This window comes from Leptonotus elevatus, chromosome 1 (genome assembly GCF_054856555.1).
Source record: "Leptonotus elevatus isolate MCC_2025b chromosome 1, RoL_Lele_1.0, whole genome shotgun sequence".
NCBI classification, from domain to species: domain Eukaryota; kingdom Metazoa; phylum Chordata; class Actinopteri; order Syngnathiformes; family Syngnathidae; genus Leptonotus; species Leptonotus elevatus.
The window spans coordinates 27,412,583-27,438,075 of record NC_141239.1 but is presented as its reverse complement, the minus strand read 5'-3'; the positions used below and the strand labels follow the sequence as shown (position 1 = coordinate 27,438,075).

Here is a 25,493-nt window from a genome sequence, read left to right as displayed (position 1 = left end):
TCCATGACCAACAAACAATGCATTTCATGGGTCTATTTGTAGATTGTACTCCCAATAATTTTTAAAAACGCATCTGGCCTCGAATTGAATGAGTTATTCTTTGACAGCAGCGTAGTTGAAAAGCCTCCGCATTGGTTTGTCCTGCCAGAAAAAGAAGTCCTTAACCTTATTGGAGGGTCGAATCTTTAACAATGGTTTATTTCAACTGCTCATAGGCATATGCAAATTCAAGTTATTATCCTCGCTAAGGTTACGCGGTTATTTTGTTATCAAGTTTACACAAAATATGTCTTTCATTAAACTTTGCAAAGAAGTCGGCAAGGGAGAAACCATCAAATGTTGAAATAGATTGAATTTGAATTATTTAAAAGGTTACAGTGCAATTTAATAAAACACATAGAAATTCACGAGTTAAAAACGCCAGAATTAGTCAGAAGGCTATTTTCCATCTGTAGTCCCCTGGCCATGATGTTAAAAATAATAATAATAATACAGAAATATAAGTACAGCATACACACACAATTAGTAAATAGTAGATTTTTTCGATGCTTGGCAATTTGCAATTTTTTTCCAGTACATGAATCTTAGGATGTGTTTACACACTTGTGTTGACTTGCTTGTTTAGTGTCTACCAGGTTTCAGATAACAAGCTGCAGTTTCTGAGCAATTGTATTTGTGTTGGGTTTATTGAAACATAATTCAGGCCTTTACATTGATCATGAATGACTTCCAGAAATTCACAAAAGATAAAGAACTGAAACCACCTGCAAAAAGTGAAAACCTGCACGACACGGCTCCAGGAAGGTTTATAATGGCCTATATATACCATAGGATGGCGCCAAAGCACTACCATTCTGTTAGACATGGCTTTGGCTCATTTAATAGAAGCTCCTCCCCTTATTTTAGCAAGGTTTCTTGGTACCAACATGCCACAAGATGATGCCAAAGCACTACTTTTGCATGAAACAGGGCTTTGGTTCATAGGTTAAAAAAAAAAAAAGTGTGTATATATTTATATATATATATATATATATATATATATATATATATATATATTAGTGCTGTCAAAGTTTAAACTCACTAATTAATCACAAAAAAATTATTGCATTAATCATGTATTAACACAGATTGATCACACTATTAATTTTGAGCGCAGATGATCCTTTAGCTAACAGCGGATGGTTACGTTAAAGGTATCACAGGTTGTGTTTGTGCAATAAACATAACTACATGCATTGAAGTAAATCATTTAATAAATAGTATGACACTAAGAATATTTGTTTATGTCAAACTATTGGTGTCATTTTTTTTTTTTTACCCATTTTAAATTATGCAACTAATTAACTGATTAGAAAAAGAGGAGGATGAGCATGTGCAGTGGATAATTTCTTTTTTCCTCATAACATTAAATGTCAATTAAATTAGCACATAACAAGTGATCTTTACATTTGGCGGCCAAAAAATGCTGATAAAAAAGCCTTTTTAATTAAGCGATTAATCGTGATTAATCAAAATTCTAAGATGTGATTAATCTGCTTAAAATTTTAATTGTTTGACAATATATATATATATATATATATATATATATATATATATATGGCTGAAATAAGCAGAGGAACAGGACACTATTTAATTCACACTCATTTAGAACCCCTCTCTCTCCCCCTAGGCAACCACTCTAACTGCACAGCGCTGCCACTGACCCACGGCGAGATGGTGCGCCTGGACGAGGGGCGCTTCCCCTCGCTGGAGCTCAACAACCGGCGCCTCTCTGTGAAAAACTCCTTTTGTCGCAAGAACGGCATCTACACACGGTCAGTCGCCTGAATTCATTTCCTGCATTCACAAAAGTCCCCCGCTGGAACATCTCAAACGTAGTGTTTTCTTTTCTAATGATGAGATATGATTCCGACGGGGGATGAATTACACGCTGTTATGTCTTCCTCTCGTCCCTCACAATACTTCCTCTATCTGGAAAGAACAAACACAGCTGCTGATTTGGGTCCTCCTTCCGCTCCCATCGTTGATATTCAGCATATGAATGTAGCAATCATTGCTATAAGGAGGAGTGGCACAATAGCAGCTAATTAGCATTCATCGGATACAGCATGTCCTCTTTGTCTGTCCATCACAGCTTTGGACAAAGAGTGCTCTTGAGGCGATTAGTAGGACATTTGCCTAGTGGGCGTCACAGCGGATCTCCTACGTGCTGCAATGCTGGGACAATTAAGACGAGTATTGGTATGCGAGCACATCTTTCCAGTTGTCAGCTGGACTTTGTCAGGTTTGGTTATGTTTCGGTAAACAACAGATAAGAGTTGTTTCAAAATCCTTGTGAAGAAACTTGCTGACCCTTGGCGATAATGACGATGTGTTGTTTTTAGATCACAGTTCCTAAGACGTATTTAACTTGGAAAACCAAACGTTGTGAACATTTAGTTGACAATATGCAGCTTGTATGACATTGCAAATGTTCTTGAAATAACTCGACACGCAGCCAATAGTGTCAAAAACAACAAAAGTGAGTACACCCCTGTGTGAAAATGTCCAAATTGTGCCCAAAGTGTCAATATTTTGTGTTGCTAACAATATTTTCCAGCACTGCCTTAACCCTGTTGGGTAACCTTCATAGGGTGTCACTGGAAATTACAGAGGTGGTAGAGACCTCCACCTTGAAGTTTCCCCCAAGGATCTCAATAGTCTTTATGGCCGGTGTCACCTCTCGGTAGCCCCCGGGGACTTCATGAGTAACCTGCAGACCTGTCCTTAAATGTTTTTTTGTTTTTTTAACTCACCAGTGGTGGGACATTGCAATTTAATAGTAATTTCACAGTTCATTTGAAAATGTATAGTAAACGCTTGCAGAGATTTCTAGAAATTGACTCATTGACTCATTATTAATCGATTAAAAACTAAACGGCAAAAAAAAGTATACTTAAAAAAAATTAGTGCTGTTAAAGTTAAAGCGTTAACTCATAAATTAATCACAAAAAATATTGCATTAATCATGTATTAACGCAGATTAATCACACTATTAATTTTGAGCGCAGATGATCCTTTAGCTAACAGCGGATGGTTACGTTAAAGGTAGGTTGTGTTTGCGCAATAAACATAACTACATGCATTCAAGTAAAGCATTTAATAAATGTTTGCGTATGACATTCAGAATATTTGTTTTAGTTAAAATAATGGGGTCTTTTTTTTTTCATTTTAAAAGATGCAGGTAATTAACTGATCAGAAAAAGAGGAGGATGAGAGCGTGCAGTGGCTCAAAAATGTGGAAGACATTAAACGTTAAATGTCGAAAGAATTAACACTTAACAGGTGCTCTTCAAATTTGGCGGGCAACAAATGTTGATAAAAAGGCTTTTTAATAAAGTGATTGACCATGATTAATCCAAATTCTAAAATGTGATTAATCTGATTAAAAAATTTAATCGTTTGACAGCTCTAATAAATAACGTAATTTTAAAGGTAATTTGACCAATTTCGCATTTCAGAAGTGGGTATCAAACTGGTAGCCCTTCACATCAATCACTTTCAAAAAGGTTAATGACCCCCGGTTTAGGTCTTGCAGTCGTGTTTGAGGCCTTTTTTGTCATGTTGGAAAAGTGCCCTGAGACCTCGTTTTCATAGGGAAAGGAATGGATCATGTTGCCATTGATGGTTCCCTCAATGAAATGTAGCTGATTCATGCAGCACCAAACCACAACTCCAACCTCCTCACGTTGGATCCACTCGTTTGACACCATCTGATTCAAATTATTGAAATGATCTTGGTCTCACCAGACCACAGGGCATTGTTCCAGTAATACAATCGAGACAATGAGCATTTCTCTATTAATGAATTTTATTTCGTAAAATGAAAATTCTATTTCATGATGCGCCTACATTGCAATGGAAACAGATATGTGCAAAAAAACAATCCTATCCAGTGCTGGTTATAATCAATCGTTTGTTCATGTAAAGCAGCCGTAGGATGATGAGAGTTTGTACACTGTTGTCCTTGACCAAGGAGGCGATGAAAGCATGTCGTGATCCTCTTTGAAGTGCTCCAGCCTGCCACTGTACTCTTTGCTAATGAGTGGACCCCTAAGCAAAAGACAGAGGGGGGTGTCCCTGTGGGATATTTGAAAGGGGTGAAGGACCGAGGCACGAGTTCCTGCACAGTCGAACCAAGACGAAAAGTTTGAATAATTCAAAGCTGGCTGGCAGTATTTTGTAGCGTGATCTTGCATATGGCGTTCTTCCTTTTAAACATCCAACTCTCCTAACGTGTTTTCTTCCTTCAGTCCGCCCACTCCAGTAATCCCCTTTAACCTAAAAGGAGAAGTCCCTTTGTTGTGTCAAGCCTCTCACGGTCGCTGTCAAATGGCGTCTCCGGAAGCCATTGATTTAGTCCCTGTTTGCGTCTACATTTTGCATTACACCATGACTCTTTTTTTTTTTTAAACTCACTTTCATCAGTCAAGCTGCTCTGCTTTATAAATTAATATTACACTTGACATTGCAGTCCTTTTATGCTCCTCTGCTCTGCCCTTAATCATGCAACACTTTTTGCCTTGTACTTTACTCACGGAGCTACTTTAGGGAAAGTCTTTTCATACACACTCCTTTAAAGCGCAGTACACACATAAAGATAATTGTGATGAATTTGAGCATTTCTTTCCAAGTCGGCAATAGTCAGATTGTCGACCGTCTCTACAAATGTCTCCATAGGATTATCTTGACAGTTTATTGTGTGATGTGGTGTGGGTGTGTCGACAGATGTTCCCTCCCGAAATGTTAAAGATGTTATGAATATTTACAATTGGGTATTCCTTTGTGTGTGGTCAAGTTTGGCTTCTTCTTTTTACTTGCCAGCAGTCTGGATGCGCTATGGCACCATGATGCCCCTCACAGGTTGGTCTTGGTACTACAACAGACATGTCATTTGCTGTGTTGGTTATCTCAAGCATAGCACAAGCTTATTTTTTTCCAGCCTCATCATGTTTGGGTTCTCTCGCTTTAAAGAAAAGAGTTTAGAAATTAAAAATATGTCTGTGTGTGTGAACCCCACTTAAATAACAAGCACGCTGATGTAGCTCGCTTACAAGTGCACTGACCTTGTTGTCTGAGCTCACCAGACCCGCGAGTCAATGTTTACTGACCTTGAACACATCGTCAGCTCAGCAGACAGAGAAGAAAAGGAATCAGTCCTCTCATCTTCACATTAATGACTACAGGGGTGTTTTTCTACTTGAGCAGAGTTCATAAAAGGACTTGACGCTAATATAATGTTGTGTTCAACCGCTTTTCTTTTTAAGAGCATCTTCAGAGCACTGCTGCACCTTTGATCCAAAGTGCTGTTTTCGCTTAACACAACAGTTTAGTACTTTATTTCGGAGGATTAAATCAACCGTTCTGGGTGTAGTGCCAGACGTGTCAAACGTCAATGTGCACAATTCCAATTTGATGGCTGTATCATATATTTTTCCCCCCCACTGTCTATTTCCATGTACATTTTAAAGGGATACTAGACTCACTGAGCCATTTTCAACAGTAAGAAGATCCATATTTTGTCTGTCATTAATGTGATAACTTCATAATTTTTTCAGGAACAATTAATACCTTTTAAAAACAAATTTTGCCAATTGCTGTTGATTGAAGATGACATCACAGGTGCTCAAGAAACAGATAGCGACCAATCATGGCTCAATTTGCAGACCAAACCCAGAAAACAGGTACCTATTTTTTCATGTCATCTTCAGTCAACAGCAAGTCGAAAAATGTGTTTATAATGTTATTATTTTAACATGAAAAATAATGAAGTTATCAAATTAATTATGGACAAAATATTAACTTTTTACTGCTGAAAATGGCTATATGAGTCAAATATCGCTTTAAGATGCAAATCTGTGTTTATTTTAATGCTTAGGAGACCATCAGCTAGCTTAATGCTAACACATAGCAAACACCATAGATGAGCTAACAAATCTAGCATCACTATTTTGTTAGTATAAAGCTTTTTACATAACATATTTTACAAGCATTGGCAACACAGCTGAGCATATAATTATTGATCCTCTGAGAAAAAGCATGAAATTATGATGCACAAACTTTTTAATTCTTTACATTTTATTTAATTAGGTTATTACTGTAGTGTGTGTCTTTTTAAAAGTACAATATGTTTTTTTTTTTTAGAAGTACAATATTGTAGAGTGCATTTGTAATTTTAACAGACATGTTAGAAAAAATTGGGGGTGTTGAACCGATTAATGGCATTTGCACTCATTTTAGTGGGGAAAGACGTTTTGAAATTCCAGTTTTCTAAAATATGTAAATCCAGCCTGAGACAAGAGAGCCAGACGTGTGGAAGCCAAACCAGAAGGGAAGCAGACCAAAACGATCAAACTGCTGGTTCATATTAAAGAAATCAAAATCAAGGTGTAAAGTTGCGTTACTGTTAATCTGAATATAACGGAACCTACTAAACCAGCAAAATCTCCATGTTGACCATTTTGTACTTCCTCTGTCATACTTGGTTATTCCCACTGAAGCTCCTCTGGAATATGAAGATATGGAAGCTTTTCATCCATCATCTGTGAGTGGTGTCTGTCACAAGATTGACACAGTCTACTTATGTGTACTCAAGCATCAAAGTCGAGACATCTGAAGGAAAAGCTCCCATAGGAGGGAAAAGCAGGATTATGGAAAGACCTCATTTTACACATCCACCCGTCATGCGTCTTTCAGTTTGTGTTTGGCTTGCTTGCCATCTCTCTCACGCTCTCTGTCATCTGTCTCTTCTCTATCTTGTACGCCAGGTCGCCGCCAAGGCCCAGTCCTGGAAGTCTGCACTATTCCGACGAGGACGTCAGTACCAAATATAACGACCTGATTCCAGCAGAGAGCAGCAGCCTGACAGAGAAGCCCTCTGAGATCTCCGATTCTCAGGTAAGCAGTGACAAAAGGAAGCACTCAGACGAGGCAACCCATACCACGTTCCAGCACAACTGTCACAAAACAAAGAAAGTTGCAGTAATGCGGCGTTGTGCTACAGTAATGGCTCAGTGTGAGTAGGCCTTAAGAAAGCGCACGGTCGTTTATATGACGCTTAAGAACGCTTGAGGTCTGCGTTTTTGACTGATGTGAGCCCTGCATATCATATTCAAGCATGATCGACTTCACTTGGCCCCAGCAGAGATGCTAACTAAGTCTGGATAGTTTCACTGGTGTGACAATCAATGGTACTTTAACTCTAACATTTAATAAGCATGATTATTCGTGGATTTTCAAAATGCAGTATTTATTCAGCTACCAAACCTCAACTGTAAATATGACTTGAAAGAACAACCAAAAAGTAACATAGTAACTAAGTCAAATAATAGCAATGAAATAATAGCAATAATAATACCAACTTTGCACGCCTTAGCCTCATTGAGGCAGTGTGGTGTTGTGTATGCATGGCAGTGAATGAGTTAAGATGAAAGTACAAGAAGAAAGTTGTGATTTAGCCTTATTAAAATAACTCATAATTCAGAGATTAGGAATTAGATATGGCTGAATTACCTGTGTGTATGTGATCCTACAGTGTTTGTGTGTGAATATTCATCATTTGAAGGACTATCACTCCTGGAAGTTGATGCTAATTGCCATTAGCATGACAATGGGATTTTACATTGACTGCTAACATTAGCATCAACAATGTTTGTCAAGCAAAGTATGTCTTTATGTTCATATGTATTTTATTTAAATATACAATATGTGTAGTTAATTTTCTTTTATACCGGTATTTAGTATTAAAGTTAACGCTCACTGAAGGCACAAAAACATACATGTCGCAGATACGCTACTGACAACATGATGGATTCAGGGTACTTTCACAACATAGGAACTTGCAAACACACACCACAACTTTTGGCACTTTCATCATTTTTCCTGGGATTTAAATGTTGACTTTTTCTGATAGTGAGAAGCCAAAATCGCAATCACGATAACATTTCAATTATTTGGTGATACTTAAGTTTTGGATTGTTTGACTCGTGTCAGTGGACAATGCTCAAACTCTTGTGCACAGCATGTGTGCTCCATACCATACTGAAGTGCTGTGAGTGTGGCCTGGTTATGGCGAGCAGATATATCGCATGGGAATGGACCATGACCACCATTCCCATATGTCATGTTACATTGAAACATCCCGCTGTCTAATTATTTTGCTTCAAACAGGGAGAATGTAGCAGCTTTCCGGCGCCGCGGTAGGAGTTTGTGGCAGGTTGTGGGAGGAATAAGAGATTTTACCGAGAGACATTTGCAAATGGCTGAGGGGGAAGGCGATCGGTGCGCATCGGCCGCTTGGTCCGTTACCTGAACGCCTCCCACTGTTTATCTGCCACTCGTGCAAATAGATGTCACGTCAACATCTGTTGCAGCAAGAGGCCGAGCCGTTCGCCAGGCTCACACAAACGTGTAATGTGGAGACTAATTGCTCTCTTTTAAGTGTTTGTGTTTCTCAGCGCGCGCCCTACCTCAGAGCGCAATTAAGCTGCAACATTTCCCCGCATTAATCCTCCATGTTGTCTCACGCGCATCTGTGAGTTAGACGTTATATGCCCAATAGGAGCAATTATCTCTGCTCCATAGATATTAGATATTTGGATTCATACATCACAAGTTGTCCTCAAGCAATCAGGGATAATTGTGCGGTGGAAACACATTGCAGTGAACATCGCATTTCCACTGGAGGCCGGCAGCGCACCGCGCGAAACCAGCGCGGTGTTGGCGAGCGTTGCCATTTCAGTGTCGGAAGTGGACCGTGCGGAGCTGCTCGCGGCCCGAGCGCCTACGTTGGGCCAGAGCGAGCCTAGGACAAGACGTAAAACACCATGGCAGTTGATTGGGCGGTCGGTCCTGTGATGTCATCAGTAATGGATATCGCCGTGTTCGCCTTCTTCTTCGCTCCCACTGCTAACGGCGTGTATAGCCTCGAGGGCTTTCCGACGATAAGACATCATCCTTTTCGTCGCGGCGCCACAAAAAACAGAACGAGCAACCCATACCGGGCAGCGTCGTCCTCCATGGCTTCCGTGTTTTGGTTATGTGTTGTTTCCCGCGCTCGACTATTGTGTCGCAGCCGGTTATGAGTCACTCCCACCCAGCGTCCCAGATGCACATTGGAGGTGGAAACGCAGTGCGTGCGTGGGTTGGGCTGAGCTTACCCGCCAGCGAACAGTGCGGTGCGGTGCTGGGCTCCAGTGGAAATACGCTATTAGTCACGGTTCGGGATTCACAAATTTCAAGATTTTTTTTAAGTCTATCTTTGTTTATAGTCATTGTTTTTGTACTTTATTATTATTATTATTATTATTATTATTATTATTATTATTATTATTATTATTATTATTACTATTATTACTATTATTATTATTATTATTATTATTAGGGATGGGCGAGTACCGATACCAGGTATCTGTATTGGTGCCGATACCAGTATCGGCCGCCCTCTAGTGGAACTAGAAATTAGAGGAATAGAAAATTGACATTCATTTCATGCAATTTTAACGAAAAAATATTATTTTGGGATTTATAGCTCTTTCTTTAAAATGTGTCATTTTTGGGGTGTAATTGTATGTACTAGTGGTATCGGTATTGGTGTCTATCAGTATCGGTTTGAAAAAAAGTGGTATCGAACATTATTATTATTATTATTATTATTATTATAATTATTCAGGCAAAAGGTGTGACTGGTGCCAAGGAACTTCAGTGGTGCCTTGATTTAAGAGTGACCTGACAAATTTTTCAAGATACGAGCCGTCTTTCGTCCAATTTTTTTTTATGTGGCTTGCAAGCAACAAAAAAAACTCACTTCACTACAAGCAGTATTGTTGAAAAATGAGGCTTCAAGCTCTTAAATGCCACTTTAAAAAATTTTTTTTAAACATGCATATTTAAAACAGGTCACCTAGCTTAATGCTGCAGCATTATGGAAAACGCCAAATACGGCCTAGAATTGTGCCTATTTGACCAAGTTTTAGCGCTCTAAGCAAAAGACACAAACAAGCAATACATGTAAACAGACAATATTGCAATACTCACAGGTATATTCTTTATCCTCTGCGAAGAATGACCAGTATTACTGTGTCTGAGAGAGTAATTGTGACCAGCTCCTTTACAGTATGTATATCCATATGACTGTAATATACTGCTCCCAGTGGCCAAGAGTTGCAGAACAGAAGAAGCAGTACAATGTCTATTACATAAAAAAAGTGGAAAATGTATTTTATTAAATTTTTTACATTTTTTATCAATATATATATATATTATTTTTTCTCAGTGCTTTTACCTGTGACTTTCAACTAATTCATTCAACCCTACTCATTTGACCTGCCAGTCACAAATCCGAATTGTGTTTTTGCCTCAGCAGGGCAGCGACAGCGAGTACGAGATGGACCAGAGCCGTCAGAAGACGCACTCGTTTGTCAGCCACTACATCAGCGACCCCACCTACTACAACTCGTGGCGGCGGCAGCCCAAGGGCATGTCCCGGCCGCCGGCGTACGGCTACTCGCAGCCCGAGCCAATGGCTGAGCAGGAGTCGCGACAGCACCCGCCCCCTGTGCCCCCGCTGCCCCCTCTGCCGCCTCTGGTCCCTCAGAGCGCCCCGTCCCCGCAGCCGCAACCCCAGGGCCAGGGCACCCTGTTCAGGCCCAAAGGAAGCCGGACTCCCACCCCGTCCCTTCTGACCTCGGAACCCCCCAGCCAGCACGGCACCCTCTACCGGCCCCCCAGCAGCCTGGGCTGCGCCGCCGCCCCGCCGCCCACCGCGGGCTTCTCCTCTTTTGTTTGACGCGGTCTTTCAAAACGACACCCTGACAACGACTCTTTGCTTTTGTCTCCGATATTCGACATCACGGGCATCTTTCTCTTCTGCCGAGCGTGCGTGTGGTTAATCAACGTGATGTTTATTTAATGAAAAAGACAATCATTTCAAGGTTTTTATTTGTGACTGGAGAAGCTCCGAAAGACGAGCGCTGTTTCACTTTAAATGCCGTGTTATGGGTTTGAAACGAGAGCTTCATAGGTGAGGACACCCGCTCGGATTGGCTAAAAGAAGCGAAGGCCAATGTTTGCTCAACGAAAAAAAGGGCAAACGATGGTGAGAAACTCTGAAAAAGAGGCAGTGACAGTCACTGTGACCCGCTCGACTGCCTTCTCCTTTCTCTCACTCGGTCTGATCGTATGTACTCGTCTCATATTGTTTACCGGCTATTTATATGAATATGCTTCAAGCTGACTCGTCACTTTCAAGCATCGTGGCACCTTTTGCTCGTTTTTCCGGGGGCTCAGGGGTGGGGGGGGGGGGGTGCTGGGGATGTGTCGATTTGTGTGCTGCTGCAGTAGATAGCGATATGAACTATAACTTTTTTTTATTTTGTTTTATGATCTGTGTCTTGTTGCTGTTATCATCTTCATCACAGAAATTGAGTGAAAGAGCAAAAGCACAAGTCACGGTGGAGCAGGTGATGTTACAAACTTACAGCTGCTGTGTCGGAGGACTCGCGGGAATTTAGTAGGAAATGGTACAAAAGTTACATAGAGAATTGGATCTTTTTTTTTTAAGGAAAATCACTGCGCCTGGATTATAAAAAAAAAACGAAAACATGCTGCATAAAGTAGAGAAACAAGCAGCACGGTAATCTAGTGGTTAGCACATCTGCCTCACAGTTATAAGGTTTAAAATTGTGTTTGCCTGCATCATCACAACTTCCTGTTTCTGCCAGGTTGTTTCTGTAGCAAAAATATTTCATACAGAAACCGAAAATGCATTTTGGTGCATTTTATTCTCGATACATCCCTAATTAAAAAATGCATTCTTTTTTCTATTTTTAATTCATTTATTTTGAACCACAAGAGTGAACACATCTTGGACAATTTGAAATCCAATCCAAAATTTCAGTACCGTATTTTTTGTTTCACATTTTTAGATATAAAAAATTTCACATACGCGGTGCATCGTCATTAATTCCGATTATGTTTTTGTCTTACTATTTACGTCCCAAAACTTCTTTTTTTTCACATTTCTATGGCAATTCAGAAATGACATGATTGACTACCGGAGAAATTATAAGGATCAATTTACCAATTATTTGTTTGTTTCATGTTTTAAGAAATCTCTTAATGTTTTGAACTCCTGTCCCCATGCTAGTAATGCACAACTTCCTAAAGGTGACGTCTTGTACTTTAAAGAGCAAATGAATCACTTCTGCTTTTTGCAGCCAGGCCAGGACGTGCATTCAGCAATCCTTATGAATTGTAGAAAACTTTGTTGTTGTTTTTTTAAGCATTGCCCATGCAATTAACCCCACAAAGAAGATGCCATCACAGAGTTGTGTGAGGTTTTGTACAAAATCCTACCAAAATTCCCTTGAGGACAGATTTCAGAATGTGTTGTGAAAGCAAGAGGACAAAAAGACATTGATGTATGCTTACACATTTTTCTACGCAGCCTCACCGAGGACCTGACAGTCCCACTGTACAGTGTAAGTTTTCCCACTTCGTGTAATCTACAAAGTCATTCTAATGTGAACGCCACTATACTGTATACGTCGTCAGACATTATCAATCGATTGATGATAGCTCTCTAAAAATAAATTATTTTATTTTTCATGTGTCTCCTTCATATGCTGTGGGATGGATCCGACCTCTGTTCTATATTTTAAATGCGTTTGAGGGATGTTTAGGAGGAAGAAGCTGATGTGGTGCAGGCACGCCGAAGCTAATATAAAGGAGGGTTTGGGGGGGGGGGGGGGTCGGGGAGAAGAGAGCGCCAGGGTAATGGCCTTACTTTTGGCCGGAAAACATCGATCTGAAGCAAGGCAGAAGGAGAGCGGGAGGGAGGTGGAGGAGTGGACGGGGGAGTCTCTGGAAGGTTTTAAGGAAATGCTGTGTGACTGCTAATTTTGTCCTCTAACATCCGCCCATGAAAATGTTTGAATAGTTGGCTTAGAGGAGATTTTGTGAGTTTTCTTTCGACAATTTAAAACAGTGTCCTGGTGTCTTAACTTTCTTTGTCAAAATATCCTAGCAATCAAGAATTACTGTACACTTCATTTATACTCGGTCCATATCTGGACTTCACCACTGGATTATAACGTCATTCGTGTTTTTAAGACGACCCACTGAAATCAACAGGTGGTCTGTTCGGAAATATTTGACTAATATTTACACTTGGAAGAGAGTAAAATAAAGAATTTAATCACTCAAGGGTTAAGAAACAAACTCACGACCTTCAGCTTGGGAGACTGCCGCACTACCACCTGAGCTATGCCCCTTACGAAGATTTCAGCTGATGTGAGCAATTTACTTTTTTTTTTTTTTTTTTTTCTTTTTTTCTTTTTTTCTTCTTTTCTTAAGAGCTCAGTATTGTTCATTCGGAAATGTCATCATCATTGCTCTTTTTTCTTTTTTTTTTAAATATATATATATACATATATATATATATATATACATACATACATACATATATACATATATATATTTTTTTTTTGTGTGTGTGGGTGAGTATGTGTATGTGCGTGCGTGCGTGCGTGCGTGTGTGTATTTGTTAGCTCACCAGAAAACCTATTAGAAAAAAAAATCTCATACCGTTCACCTAAATCGAACACCAGGAGACCCGAGGGGACCGAAGAAAACCAAGGAAGGTGAAATCCAGCACCGACCAGACACCCCCCACCAGAACTCCTCCCCAGCCCAAGAAACATCCAGACCCCAACAAATCCAAAAAACATAAAATCAGGGAGGCCTCAAGAGACCAACGGAGAGACCGAGAAAAGGAAGGAAGGACAGACGAAGCCGCGTGAGATCCGCAGACACCAGCCTCCACCGATTCAATAACCTGAGGAGGAAACAGATTGTGTCTGAGTTTCGGTAGATGCTGGTGTGGTGGATCTGGCATGCATGAAAATCTCCACCAAAGAGGGGAGCCGTCGACCCCCGCCGGAACAGAGCAAGCGCAACACCTCAGGGCCCCCCAGGCCGCGGCAGCGCCAAAGGACGACCCCCGGGCCCCACCAGGGCCACCGGCCGGAGAGCAAACCCAGGAGCAGGAGCGCCCCCCGCCCCAACACGGCCCGCGCCCCCGGCCCAACGCAGCAGGACGGGGCACTGCAGGCCCACCAGGCACCCCACCGGCCCCCAACCCCCGCCCCCCCACGACCCCCCGCCCCCTATCCACCCCCGCCACCCACCCCAACCCAGCCCCAGCCGCCCCCACGCCCCCAATCCCCCAGACACCCCCCACCCCCAGCCCCCCCCCCCCCCCCCCCCCGCAACCCCCCCCCCCCCCCCAACAAAGCCGCCCCCCCCCGACCCCACCCCGACCAACCGGCAGCCCCCCAACCCCCGACCCCCAGCCCCCGGGGACCACCCGCACCCAGGCACCGGCGCCGAAGAGGGACCGGACAGCGGAGCGGAGAGGGCAGCCGCGCCCACCCCACCCCCCGCCGTGTGGAAGGACGGAACACCGGGGGCAGAAGGGGGAGATGGGGGCACCGGAGGGCGGCCGACACCCCCGAACCCCAGGCCCAGCGGGGAAAGGCCCCGGTCGTCACCCCAGCGTTCTTTGTGAAAATTAACCCCTGTTACTGAGTCCGCCAGCTCGCGGACTGGCAAACTCTACCCCTAAACCGTGAATGTGACCCCACCCAGTGTATATACAAGTGTGTGTGTGTGGTGCATTAAAATTAGGAGCAGGTGAACCGGAGCCGATGGAAATGATATACCCACGCTCCGATCCACCCGCCACCCAAGCATGTTGCTGAGTGTATGTGGTGCATTAAAAAAAATAGATAGGGCGGGGGGGGGGGCGTGTGGCGACACGGACAGGGGACCGCAGCACTGCTCTATACTGCGGCCCCCAACCGATGGCACCCCCACAAGCCCCCCCCCCCACCCACAAGTTGTGTGGTGTATTAAAATTGGAGGGGAGTTGTAGGGTGAAGACGGTGTTTCCACCCTACCCCACCCCCCAAAGTGTGTTATGTGCCCTATATGTCTATAAAAGTGTATTGTGCAAACCTAGTGTAGTGAGTTAAGAGGTGTGACCAGCGGGGCCCCCCCCAACCGGGCGGGGGCAGGAGGCGCACCGGCCCACCAAGCCCCCACCCACCCCACCAGGACCCCGGCGGGCATATGGGACCCGTCCGGCGGGGCGATAGGGCTCGCCCCCCGGATACTGGGTCCCGCCCGAGGTGTCAGGACGCCCACCGGAGCGGGGCGGGCACGACACCAAACCCCAGCCACCCCCGCCGGCCCCCATAGCACCGAGACCCGGGCCATGGATGGAGCCCCCGGCCCAGGGGAGGGGAAGGAAGGCGTACCGGGGAAGGGGAAGGGAGGAGGGAAGGGGACGACAAGAAGGGCAGGGGGCAGCGGCAGGGACGCAAGGAGAGGGGGAGAGGAGGAGGAAGGGCGACGAGGGAGAGGGGACAGGGAGGCGGAGGACGGGCGGGGAGAGGCGAGGAGGGAGAGGCAGGAAGGGGGAGGGGAGAGGGAACCACCGGGCACCCCGGCGGCCCACAGGCCCCGAACCGCGTCGCCGGGCCCAGAGCGACGGACCGCGCCGGAACGGCGCCGCCCCCGACACCAGGGAAAGCCCCGCAACGCAGCACCCCCCAAGAGACCCAGGGAACGGCCAAGACGCAGCCGCCACCTAGCAGCCAACAGAGGGGCAGACCCGCCCACTCCCCGCCAGGGGGGACAGCACCCACAGAATTAACCCACTGGCATGCCGTGAATCCGAATATCAACCCCTGGTGCCCATCGGAGGTGAATCCGCTCGATCCCGCTGGCAGCAGCCGGGTTCCTGACTATAGAAACACAACCATTAGTTACAAATTGCCTAATACAGAAACATCAATGCAAGTTATAACGCTGCTGTGGCTCTCGCTAACAGGCAGAATTAAAATCCAAGTTTAGGTTAAAAAATTCTATATACGTAGACCATGTTTCTTTAAATTTTGACATTTGGTTTTTATTTGAGGCAGATATTTTTTCCATTAAAATATGATTTATGAGGAGGTTAGACCATTGGTCGATATTCAAAGTTTGTTTATTTTTCCAGTTAACAAGAATTGTTTTTTTTGCGATAGTAAGGGCTACAAGTATAGATTGAAATTGTTTATGTGGTAAGTCAATTGTTGTTAAGTCACCTAGCAAACACAAGTTTGGAGAGAACGGTATCCTACAGTCCAAGACAGCGGAAAGTTTTTCTAAGACTTTAGTCCAGAAACACATAACCGGAGTACATAACCATAAAGCATGAAAATAAGTGTCTGTAGTGTTTTGTAAACACTGGAGACAAATGTCGGAGTCTGAGAGTCCCATTTTCTTCATCATATATTGAGTAATGTATGTTCTGTGAATAATTTTATATTGGATAAGTTGTAAATTTGTGTGTTTTGTCATTTTAAAAACATTTTCACAAACTTGAATCCAAAAGACAGATTCCGGAGCTATAGACAAGTCTGTTTCCCATTTTGAGATGGGTAAAGACGTTTTATCAGTATATGAAAGTAACTTATATATTTTTGAGAGTTTTTTTGTTGTTGTCGGAGAAAGCTTGGTAATATCTTTAGCTAAAACAGGCGGTTGGAGCGTACCCTGGAGTGTTGGAATTTGTTTCTTTATCATACTTTTAACTTGCAAATAATGTAAAAAGTTTCCGTTTTTTATTTTATATTTTTGGAGCAAGGATGTATATGATATAAACATATTATCTGAGAAGAGATGGTGGAGATGTGTAATTCCTTTCTGCTCCCACACATTCAAATAAAACGATTGGTTGTTAATTTGAAAGTCGGGGTTATGCCATAGGGGAGAAAGCCCGCTGGGCTCCACTTTGGCTTTTGTCATTTCTAGTGCCTTCCACCAGGCAGTCAGGGTGGCGGAAATCATTGGATTTTTAAAGCAGTTATGGCGCTTAATCGATGTTGTAATAAAGAGTAAATCTAGGAGTCTGAGGTTATTACAATCCTTCTGTTCTAGTTCCAGCCAACAGTTAGTATCTCTATTGGGTTGTGCCCATAAAATAATATATTGTAGCTGGTTGGCTATATAATAGTGCATAAAATTTGGTGCCTCTAGACCTCCTTTGGATTTATTTTTCTGAAGAGTAGATAGACTAATCTTTGCTTCTTTTTTTTTTCCCAGTAAAATTTTGTAACGGCTGAGTCCAACAACTGGAACCAGTTAGCCGTAGGTTTAAATGGAATCATTGAGAAAACATAGTTTATTTTGGGTAAAACTTTCATTTTAATAGTGGCTATTCGTCCTATTAGAGAAATAGGAAGATTATTCCAGCGCTCCAAGTCACTATAAATGCTATCCAGAAGTGGAGTGAAATTTAAATTAACTAAATCAGTTAATTTAGGTGAGATTTTTATGCCTAAGTATTTTAAATTACCTATAGGAAATGAGTAGTATGGGTCCTGGCTTGCAGGGTTCCATGAATTTTCTGTAATAGGTAGAAGTGTTGATTTTGTCCAGTTAATAGAATAGTCTGATAACTGTGAGAATTTAGTTATTAAGTTAAATACTTCCCCTAATGAAATAGCAGGCTTTTCTAAATAAAGTAAAATATCATCGGCATATAGATAAATTTTATGTTCTGTTACCCCAGAGTGAATTCCTTGTATCATTCTTTCCTGGCGTATGGCTAATGCAAGCGGTTCAATAAATATTGCAAATAATAAAGGCGACAGTGGGCATCCCTGTCTTGTGCCTCTCTGTAGAGTAAAACTCTTAGATATAATCCCATTAGTAGTAACAGTAGCTTTAGGAGAATCATATAATACTGACACCCAGTGAATAAATGACTTCCCAAAGCCAAATTTATTTAAAACAGCAAAGAGGAAGGACCAGTTAACTTTATCAAAAGCTTTTTCTGCATCCAATGATATAATAACTGCCTTTTTATCATGCCGCTGTGACATACTAATAAGGTTAAAGAGCCTTCTAATATTATTAGTAGAGTGACGCTCTTTAATAAAGCCTGTTTGGTCGCTATGAATGATTGTCGGGATTACTGTTTCTAATCTAGATGTAAAAGCCTTAGTGATAATTTTAATATCAGTGTTAATTAGTGAAATCGGACGGTAACTTGATGGAAGGGTGGGGTCTTTTTCTGGCTTTAATAAAAGTTTAATTGCTGCTGTATTCATGTGTGGGCATATGTGACCATTAGTTTTAATTTCTGTTACTACTCTTAAGAATAGTGGAGCAAGCATTGACCAGAAGTGCTTTAAAAATATAGCCGGATAACCATCCGGGCCGGGTGCTTTGCCATTTGGCATACTATCTAGAGCACTGTACAACTCGTTTATAGTAAGTGGTGCATCTAACATATCTTTATATTCAGTAGTTACCTGAGGTATACTTAAGCTACTGAGGAATGCCTCAATATGCTCTGGGTTAGGTTTATTAGTTTCTGAGTATAAGTTGTGATAATAATTATAAAAAATTTGATTAATTTCTTCTGGTGATTGTGTACATTCACCAGTTGTACCTTTAATAGCCGTTATAAGTGATTTTTCCCGATTACGTTGAAGTTGGTTTGCAAGAAATTTACCTGATTTGTTATTATATTCAAAGTTGTTGTATCTCAATTGTTGTATTATAAACTCTGTCTTTTTAGTTAACATATCGTCTAACTGTATTTTTGTATTTTGTAAGTCAGTCCATATTTGGTTATTTGGGTTTATTGCGTACTCATCCGTCAGTTGTTTAATTTTATCTTCCAAGTCTTTTTCTAATTTTTGATCCTGTTTCTTTTTATAAGATGAATATGATATAATTTTACCTCTAATTACTGCTTTCCCGGCTTCCCAGAGAAGAGCTGGAGATAGGTCTGGAGAGTCATTTATTTCCAAAAAGTCTGCCCATTCTTTTCTTATAATTTTGTCAAATTCTGCGTCGTTTAGTAGTGAGATGTTAAAACGCCATGTAGGTGGTGGTTTAAAGGTATAATCAACTTGTAGGGAAAGGGAGACTGGTGCATGGTCGCTAATAATAATAGGATGTATTTTTGTAACGGTTTTATCAGCAATAGAATTATTTGTAAGAAAAAAATAAATTCTTGAAAAGGACCGGTGCACAGCGGAAAAGAAGGTAAATTCCTTCTTATTTGGGTTTTTAAGTCTCCAGCTGTCGACGAGGCCAAAGTCATCCATATATTCCCCTATTACTTTTGTGGATTGTGATCGCCTTATACATGTTGTTTTATTAGAACGATCTATTAATGGATTTAAGGTTGTGTTAAAGTCTCCTCCAATAATAATAGTAGAGTTCGCTGCTAATTCAAACAGCTTAGAGAAAAATTCATGGAAAAAAACCGGATCATCATTATTAGGGGCATATAAATTACCGAATGTATATATTTTATTAAATATAGTCACCTGAATAATAATGTATCGGCCCTCTGGGTCTGTTATTGTATTATTTAGAGTAAAGAGTAAATTCTTATGTATGAGTATACAGACTCCCCTTTGTCTACTGTTATAAGGGGCAGAGTACGCTTGGCTAAAATTTTTATCAATAAGTAATTTTTCTTCAGATTTTTGTAGGTGGGTTTCTTGTAGGAGGCAAATATCTGCTTTTAATTTTAAGAGATGGTCTAAAGTTTTTATTCTTTTTGCCTGTGAGCGAGCGCCACAAACATTCCAGGAAACCAGAACTAATTTATGCATACAAATAATATAAACACAGTCCTATGTATATATCTGTATAGGCCATTTGCCACCACTGGCATGTTATAGGATAGAATCAAAGTGGTTAGGTGATTTATATAGTTTGTATAAAATATGAGGTAACGTATAAGGTAACATGTAAGGTAATGTGTAAGGTAACATGTAAGGTAACGTGTAAGGTAACGTGTAAGGTAACGTGTAAGTAAATAAAACAGTGCAAAAACGAGTAGGGCGGTGAAAGTGAAGGAAATTAACAGGGGATTAAACATAACAATACACCAGTAACCCCAGCGAGATTTATTTTTATTTTTTTATAAATATACTTTAGATATAGTTGTGTATTAATATTATATTTATAATATAGCCTAAACATAATAAGTATTCATGTTTTTGGTTTTATAACCACATATACAATATATGTATACACCTAGTAATCAAACTAAGTTTAGTTCCACCAATGCTAATTAGAACAGCCAGGGAGTGGAATTGGGGTTCCGGAATAGTTGGCCATCGATATATAACTTATCAACGGCTATCGTAGTCCGTTTACCCTCCTGCCTATTTTGTTTCATTATAGGAAACAGTACCTTTCGCCGCTCATTGATCTCTCTCGGGAATTGATCATTCATTCCAAATGAGGTCCCTTTAAGCTCCCGTCCTTTACTTTTAACAAATAATTTCTGTTTAAAATGCTCAAACTTGGCAATAATAGGACGGGGTTTGTTGCCTCTACGGGCTCCAAGCCGATGTACCCGGTCAAAAGAGATGTTATTTACCGTCTCCTGAGGAATTTTTAATGAATTCGTCATAAATTTTTTTATCTCAACCTCTGGGTTATCAGAGGTATTCTCAGATATACCTGAGAATATTAAATTATCCCGCATACTACGGGATTGTACATCTAAAACTGTTTCTTTTAGCGTTTTATTTTCTTTTTTCATAGTTTCCAGCTCGGCTGAAACAGTCGTGAGTGTAGAATGTAACTCGGCATTTTCCTGTTTAAGGACACTTACCTGCTGACTGATAAATTCCATGCTTACTTTTAATTCTTTGACGTCCTCGAGGATGAGGCCGAGGACGTCAAGTTTTTTATTTATGGACTCCAGCACACTGACCGAAACGTCCGTAGTGGTGGTGGTTAGGTCGTCCGTGTCCGTCGCTGAATCGTTTTTCCTCTTCTTCGAAGAAGGTTTCTTCGATGGTTTCTCGACGGCAGGGTCCTCCATCGCGCAGCTGTAAAAATATCCGTCGATGAAACGTTCAAGGTCCTCCACGTTGGGTGGTATTTCAGATCTGCCGGATGAAAGAGAGAAGAGAAAAGGCAAGATATATGATGGTTAAATTTGGATTAGTTTAGTATAATAGAGCTAGTTCTATCTTAGCAGCAGGGCGCCGCCATGTTAGGGTTTCTGGTCTCGCTGTAGGTCTCGCGATAGTCACAGCATCTCGTGAGCGACTTCCTCCCGTGAGCGACTTCCTCCCGTGAGCGACTTCCTCCCGTGAGCAATTTACTAACACACAGCAGGAGCTGTGTGGGTCAGGCAGCAGATCGGCAAACGTCTCCCAAGCTGAAGGTTGTCAGTTTGTTCCTCAACCCTTGAGTGTCTTTTATGTATTTTTTTTTCAATTCTTTATTTTACTCTCTTCCATGTGTAAATATTACTGAGTCCCGCTCTTAATAGAGTTAAATTTACTCTACAGAATTTACTGTGTAGCAAGGTTCCTTGCAAAATAAGCACGTTTATTGTCAAATGTAACGAAAAGCACACAAGTGCTCTCAGAAAAGCCATCAGCTGACGCTTGCTGACAAACGGCCTAAATTCCCGTGTTAGCAAATTCATCAAACAACAAAACCAAGGCAAGCGGTAGTCAAGGAAAAGCCACTTATTGTGAAAATGAACATTTTAAATGCCACCAGTCCTGATCCCACAGATTCACGGCAAGCTCTTCTTCTTAATTCCAGCAAATCAATGACTTTTCGAGGCAGGGTGATGTTCATCCCTTTGAGTCCAGACTGCAAATTGAATGATGCGCTCAAAGCCGAATTGAACAGTTCAGTCTGTACTCGCCTAACCAGACAAAATTGCTAATACTACAAATCAGTACCAGAATGCACTCTGGTACCTTCTCTGTCATTTAGCTTTCCCCCCCTCCCCATTGTTGACGCTACAGTCCCTCATTTTTGCTTGTGACAATCTTGATGAACCAAGTTGAAGTGCTAATTTTACAACACAGAGAAAATTAAAAACATGGAAATAGGCTCGTTTAGCAGAGTCCTTAGTTGTAAACGTCTGACTCGTGACATGACTTTTCTTCGTCATACATTCGTATGCTTGTCACGTTAACAGGGTCAGCACAGTCAGTCATGAATTAAATGTGGAATATTCTATTTTTACGGATGGCACGGCAGCTGCATGTTAATTTGTGTTTTGCATCGAGGTTAATGATATGCATACTTTATGAATACTCCAGGTGCATGTTTAAACCTGATTCATGAATCATCTGGATGGTGAGAAATGTTTGGACAATTCGTGAAGCTCCATTTGCAAACTCGACTGTTTGAACATAAAACTATTAACTGATAACTTTTGTGCTCTTTTTGTAATGCCCTAAAATGGCTGCTGAATAATGACACTATTTTTTATAATTAATCGCGATTAATCACATTTTTCTACTTCTGCCGCTACTTTTTTCTTCAAGGCAGTAAAGCAGTCAAGTAAACAGATGTTTACTTGAGTAAAATCCGAGAATGAAAGTAAAAATCATTAAATAGATCTGTTTGCAAAACAGTCGAAATGGACTCAGCTTTACAGGCCACCTTTTTTTATTTTAGAAACAATTTTCAGAACTTCTCGCTTACAGGTTTAGTTCTGCTTATAAGCACCACAATCCACTCCTATGGAGTTAACTTGAGCAAGGTATTTTGCTCTGAGATGATACACCAAAGGTATACAAATAATATGCTAATATTAATATAATAATATTTGAATTTGGCTCTGTGAAGTGTGCAAATGTCTTCTCCAACAAGCATCAAGCAAGTAAATCAGAAAGTAAAACTATCTATAGTCCATGTTTATTCATCTTCCTGCCAGTGATTCCTCCAAGTTTGGCTGCACACTTGAGTTAACTGAGTTAATTGTAAAAAAAAAAAAAAAAAAACACTTTAATGAATTTATTGATCTATGCTGATCCGTTGCACCACACAACTATATCTATCTATATATATATATATATATCTATATATATCTATATATATATATATATATATATATATATATATATAGATATATATAGGGTTGGGATGATTACTTTTAAAATGTAATCCATTACAGTTACAAGTTACCTGCTAAAAAATGTAGTTAGTAAGGTAATCTGAGTTCCATAATATTAAAGTAATGTAACTGCATTACTTTTGGATTAGTCCAATATTGACTATGCTCATGAAGACAAAATAAAAAAAATATCACCACAATATAGATTCTATACAATGTGCCCCTTGCTATTTGCAGCCTACAAATAGCAAAAATCCTGGTGTAATTAAAAAGCATGTAGGCTATTGATTGATTGATTGAAGGCCATATGCTGTTTTCAAACTGTCACTGAAAGCAACCACACCTCACAGTTGGATGGATCGATGGATCGATGGATGGATGGATCGATCCAATGAGGATGACGATGCGTGACATCAACATCAAAATGAACTTTTATCCCAGTCACAAGTTTAGCCGTGTATATGTTGTGTATGATGTTTAAATAGTGAATTGGTGGGAGGAAGATTTGTTTGGACGGTGTAACTGACATTATGGTTGTAGGCTAGCGGACTAGCTAGCAAGAAGCTACAGCGGGTAGCATGCCGCTGGACTCTCAGCTCAAACTTTCGCTTTGAGTAAATTCCAGTGAATACCGGTCGCCATTTCCTCCTCCTGTCCGTGAAGCTTTTTTTAAACTGCCCACGTGTGGAGGACACGACTAGTCAGTTTGTTCGTTCCCACCTCCCCGACTTGTAGCAACGGTCCCACTCACGCGGGCGAGCACACGCTCTCTCTCTTTCTCTCTCTCTCTCTTGCCCTCTTTCGCACTCTCTCATCGTAGAAATTGTAATCCCTCGAAGTAATCCCCATTTTTAATAAATGTACCTGTAATCTGATTACATGTTTTTTCCTGTAACTGCAATCGAATACAGTATTCCGTTACTCCCCAAGCCTGTATATATATATATGCATATATATATATATATATATATATATATATATATATATATATATATATATATATATATATATATATATATATGCTAGTCAGAGGAAGTCACTAGTACGTGATCAACATTTGACATTTCAAACCTGTGGGTTGAACAAATAATAATGCAAGTATTGTTTCTGCAGTTGCTGCAGGCAGGTAGTGTGTGTCCAAACAACCATTGACACATTTCTTTTGTCCTACCGCCAATCCTCATTTGCATTCAAATTCTCTTCACTGTCAGCAAGGCCTTCATAATGAGTGGCTCAGTCACGCGTGATGAAGCTGCAATAAACTGTAGTCAAACAAATGGTTTACTTCCACTTCCCATGGGCATGAATGCAGATTTTCTGACCTCCTTACGGTACCTTAGGACGAGCAGGATACTCAATGGCCCAAACATATACAGGGTACACCAAGACAAAATTTTACACGAATAAGACTATATTTGGTCCCAGTCTAAACAGAGTAAAATTGACACTTTTTGCATTAAATTGACATTTTCTCTGAATATTTCACTCTCTTCCAATTGTAAATTTTACTCGGTTTAAACTGGGACCAAATAGTCTTTTCAGAGTAAAATGTACTTTACAAAATGTACTATGTACTAACTTTTTATGAAACTTTTTTTTTTGTTTCACTAGGAAGATACTTATGGCAAAAACAAAGTAGATAGCTTTCTAATAAGATAGATCGTATGCTACCATTAGGATTAGCAAAGTAACCAGATAATAGGTTCAAAAATGTTCTTGTATAGATTAAGACAAGATTCCTCAGCTATAGCGTTAGCACGGAGGCACATGGCAAAATTTGACTACAAATCCCAATAGGTACACCCCCAGCCGCATCTTTTAATAGTTGGTGAAAATTTGGGCACAATATCTTTTTCCTAGGGTACTTTTGAAAGATGCAAGGACCAAAACTTTAAACTATTATTTTTCTCAAGACTAGGGATTTCAACACTAAAATTGCTGTAACTGCAGATTTTTTTTTAGGTATGTCCATGTATTATATCTAATTTTAAAGGGAATTATGTGTAAAATTCAAATATATCAATATTTCAATATATTTTTTTTTTTACACGAGAATGAGGACCCTTTTGCCAGATACTGTATTATGTACGATATATCAGTTTATTGCTGGCAGCAGGCTGAAACTTTGTACCTCCAAAAGATCCCAAACGTTTGTTCAATCACTAACACTACATCATCAAAGAGAGCTAGCTATTTTCAACACTTCAGATTGGTAAATAATGTGTAAAATAAATTAAAAAATGAATGAATAAATGAATGAATGAATGAATAACACCAACATGTGTGGGCTGACCAATGGTGTTAATTTTTGAAAATCTACAAATGTACCAAATTGTAACTTAAGAGGTTTTGCCCAACGCCAGCGATATATTAAAAAATATATGTATTTAGTTTATTTTACGCAGAATTTTTTGCCATAGGTTTGGTACATTTCTTGAAACTGAGATGACGTTTTCGAAACTGCAAGCTCATTTGGCCAAACAGACTTACATTTGTGAAC

The 25,493-nt window shown here is 40.7% G+C and overlaps 1 protein-coding gene across 2 annotated transcripts in view; it reads left to right on the top strand.

Annotated features, from left to right (window-relative positions):
• Positions 1–11,338, top strand: part of sdk2a (sidekick cell adhesion molecule 2a) — a 178,678-nt gene extending 167,340 nt beyond the window's left edge. The window contains exons 43-45 of one of the 2 annotated variants that reach the window (XM_086088184.1): positions 1,670–1,814; positions 6,807–6,936; positions 10,403–11,338. In XM_086088184.1, coding sequence (XP_085944310.1) covers positions 1,670–1,814; positions 6,807–6,936; positions 10,403–10,825 — 698 coding nt within the window. In that variant the 3' untranslated portion in view covers positions 10,826–11,338. Of the gene's footprint in view, positions 1–1,669; positions 1,815–6,806; positions 6,937–10,399 lie in introns of both variants that reach the window. The other variant, XM_086088192.1, reaches the window with a different exon arrangement.
• Positions 11,339–25,493: the final 14,155 nt, after the last annotated feature.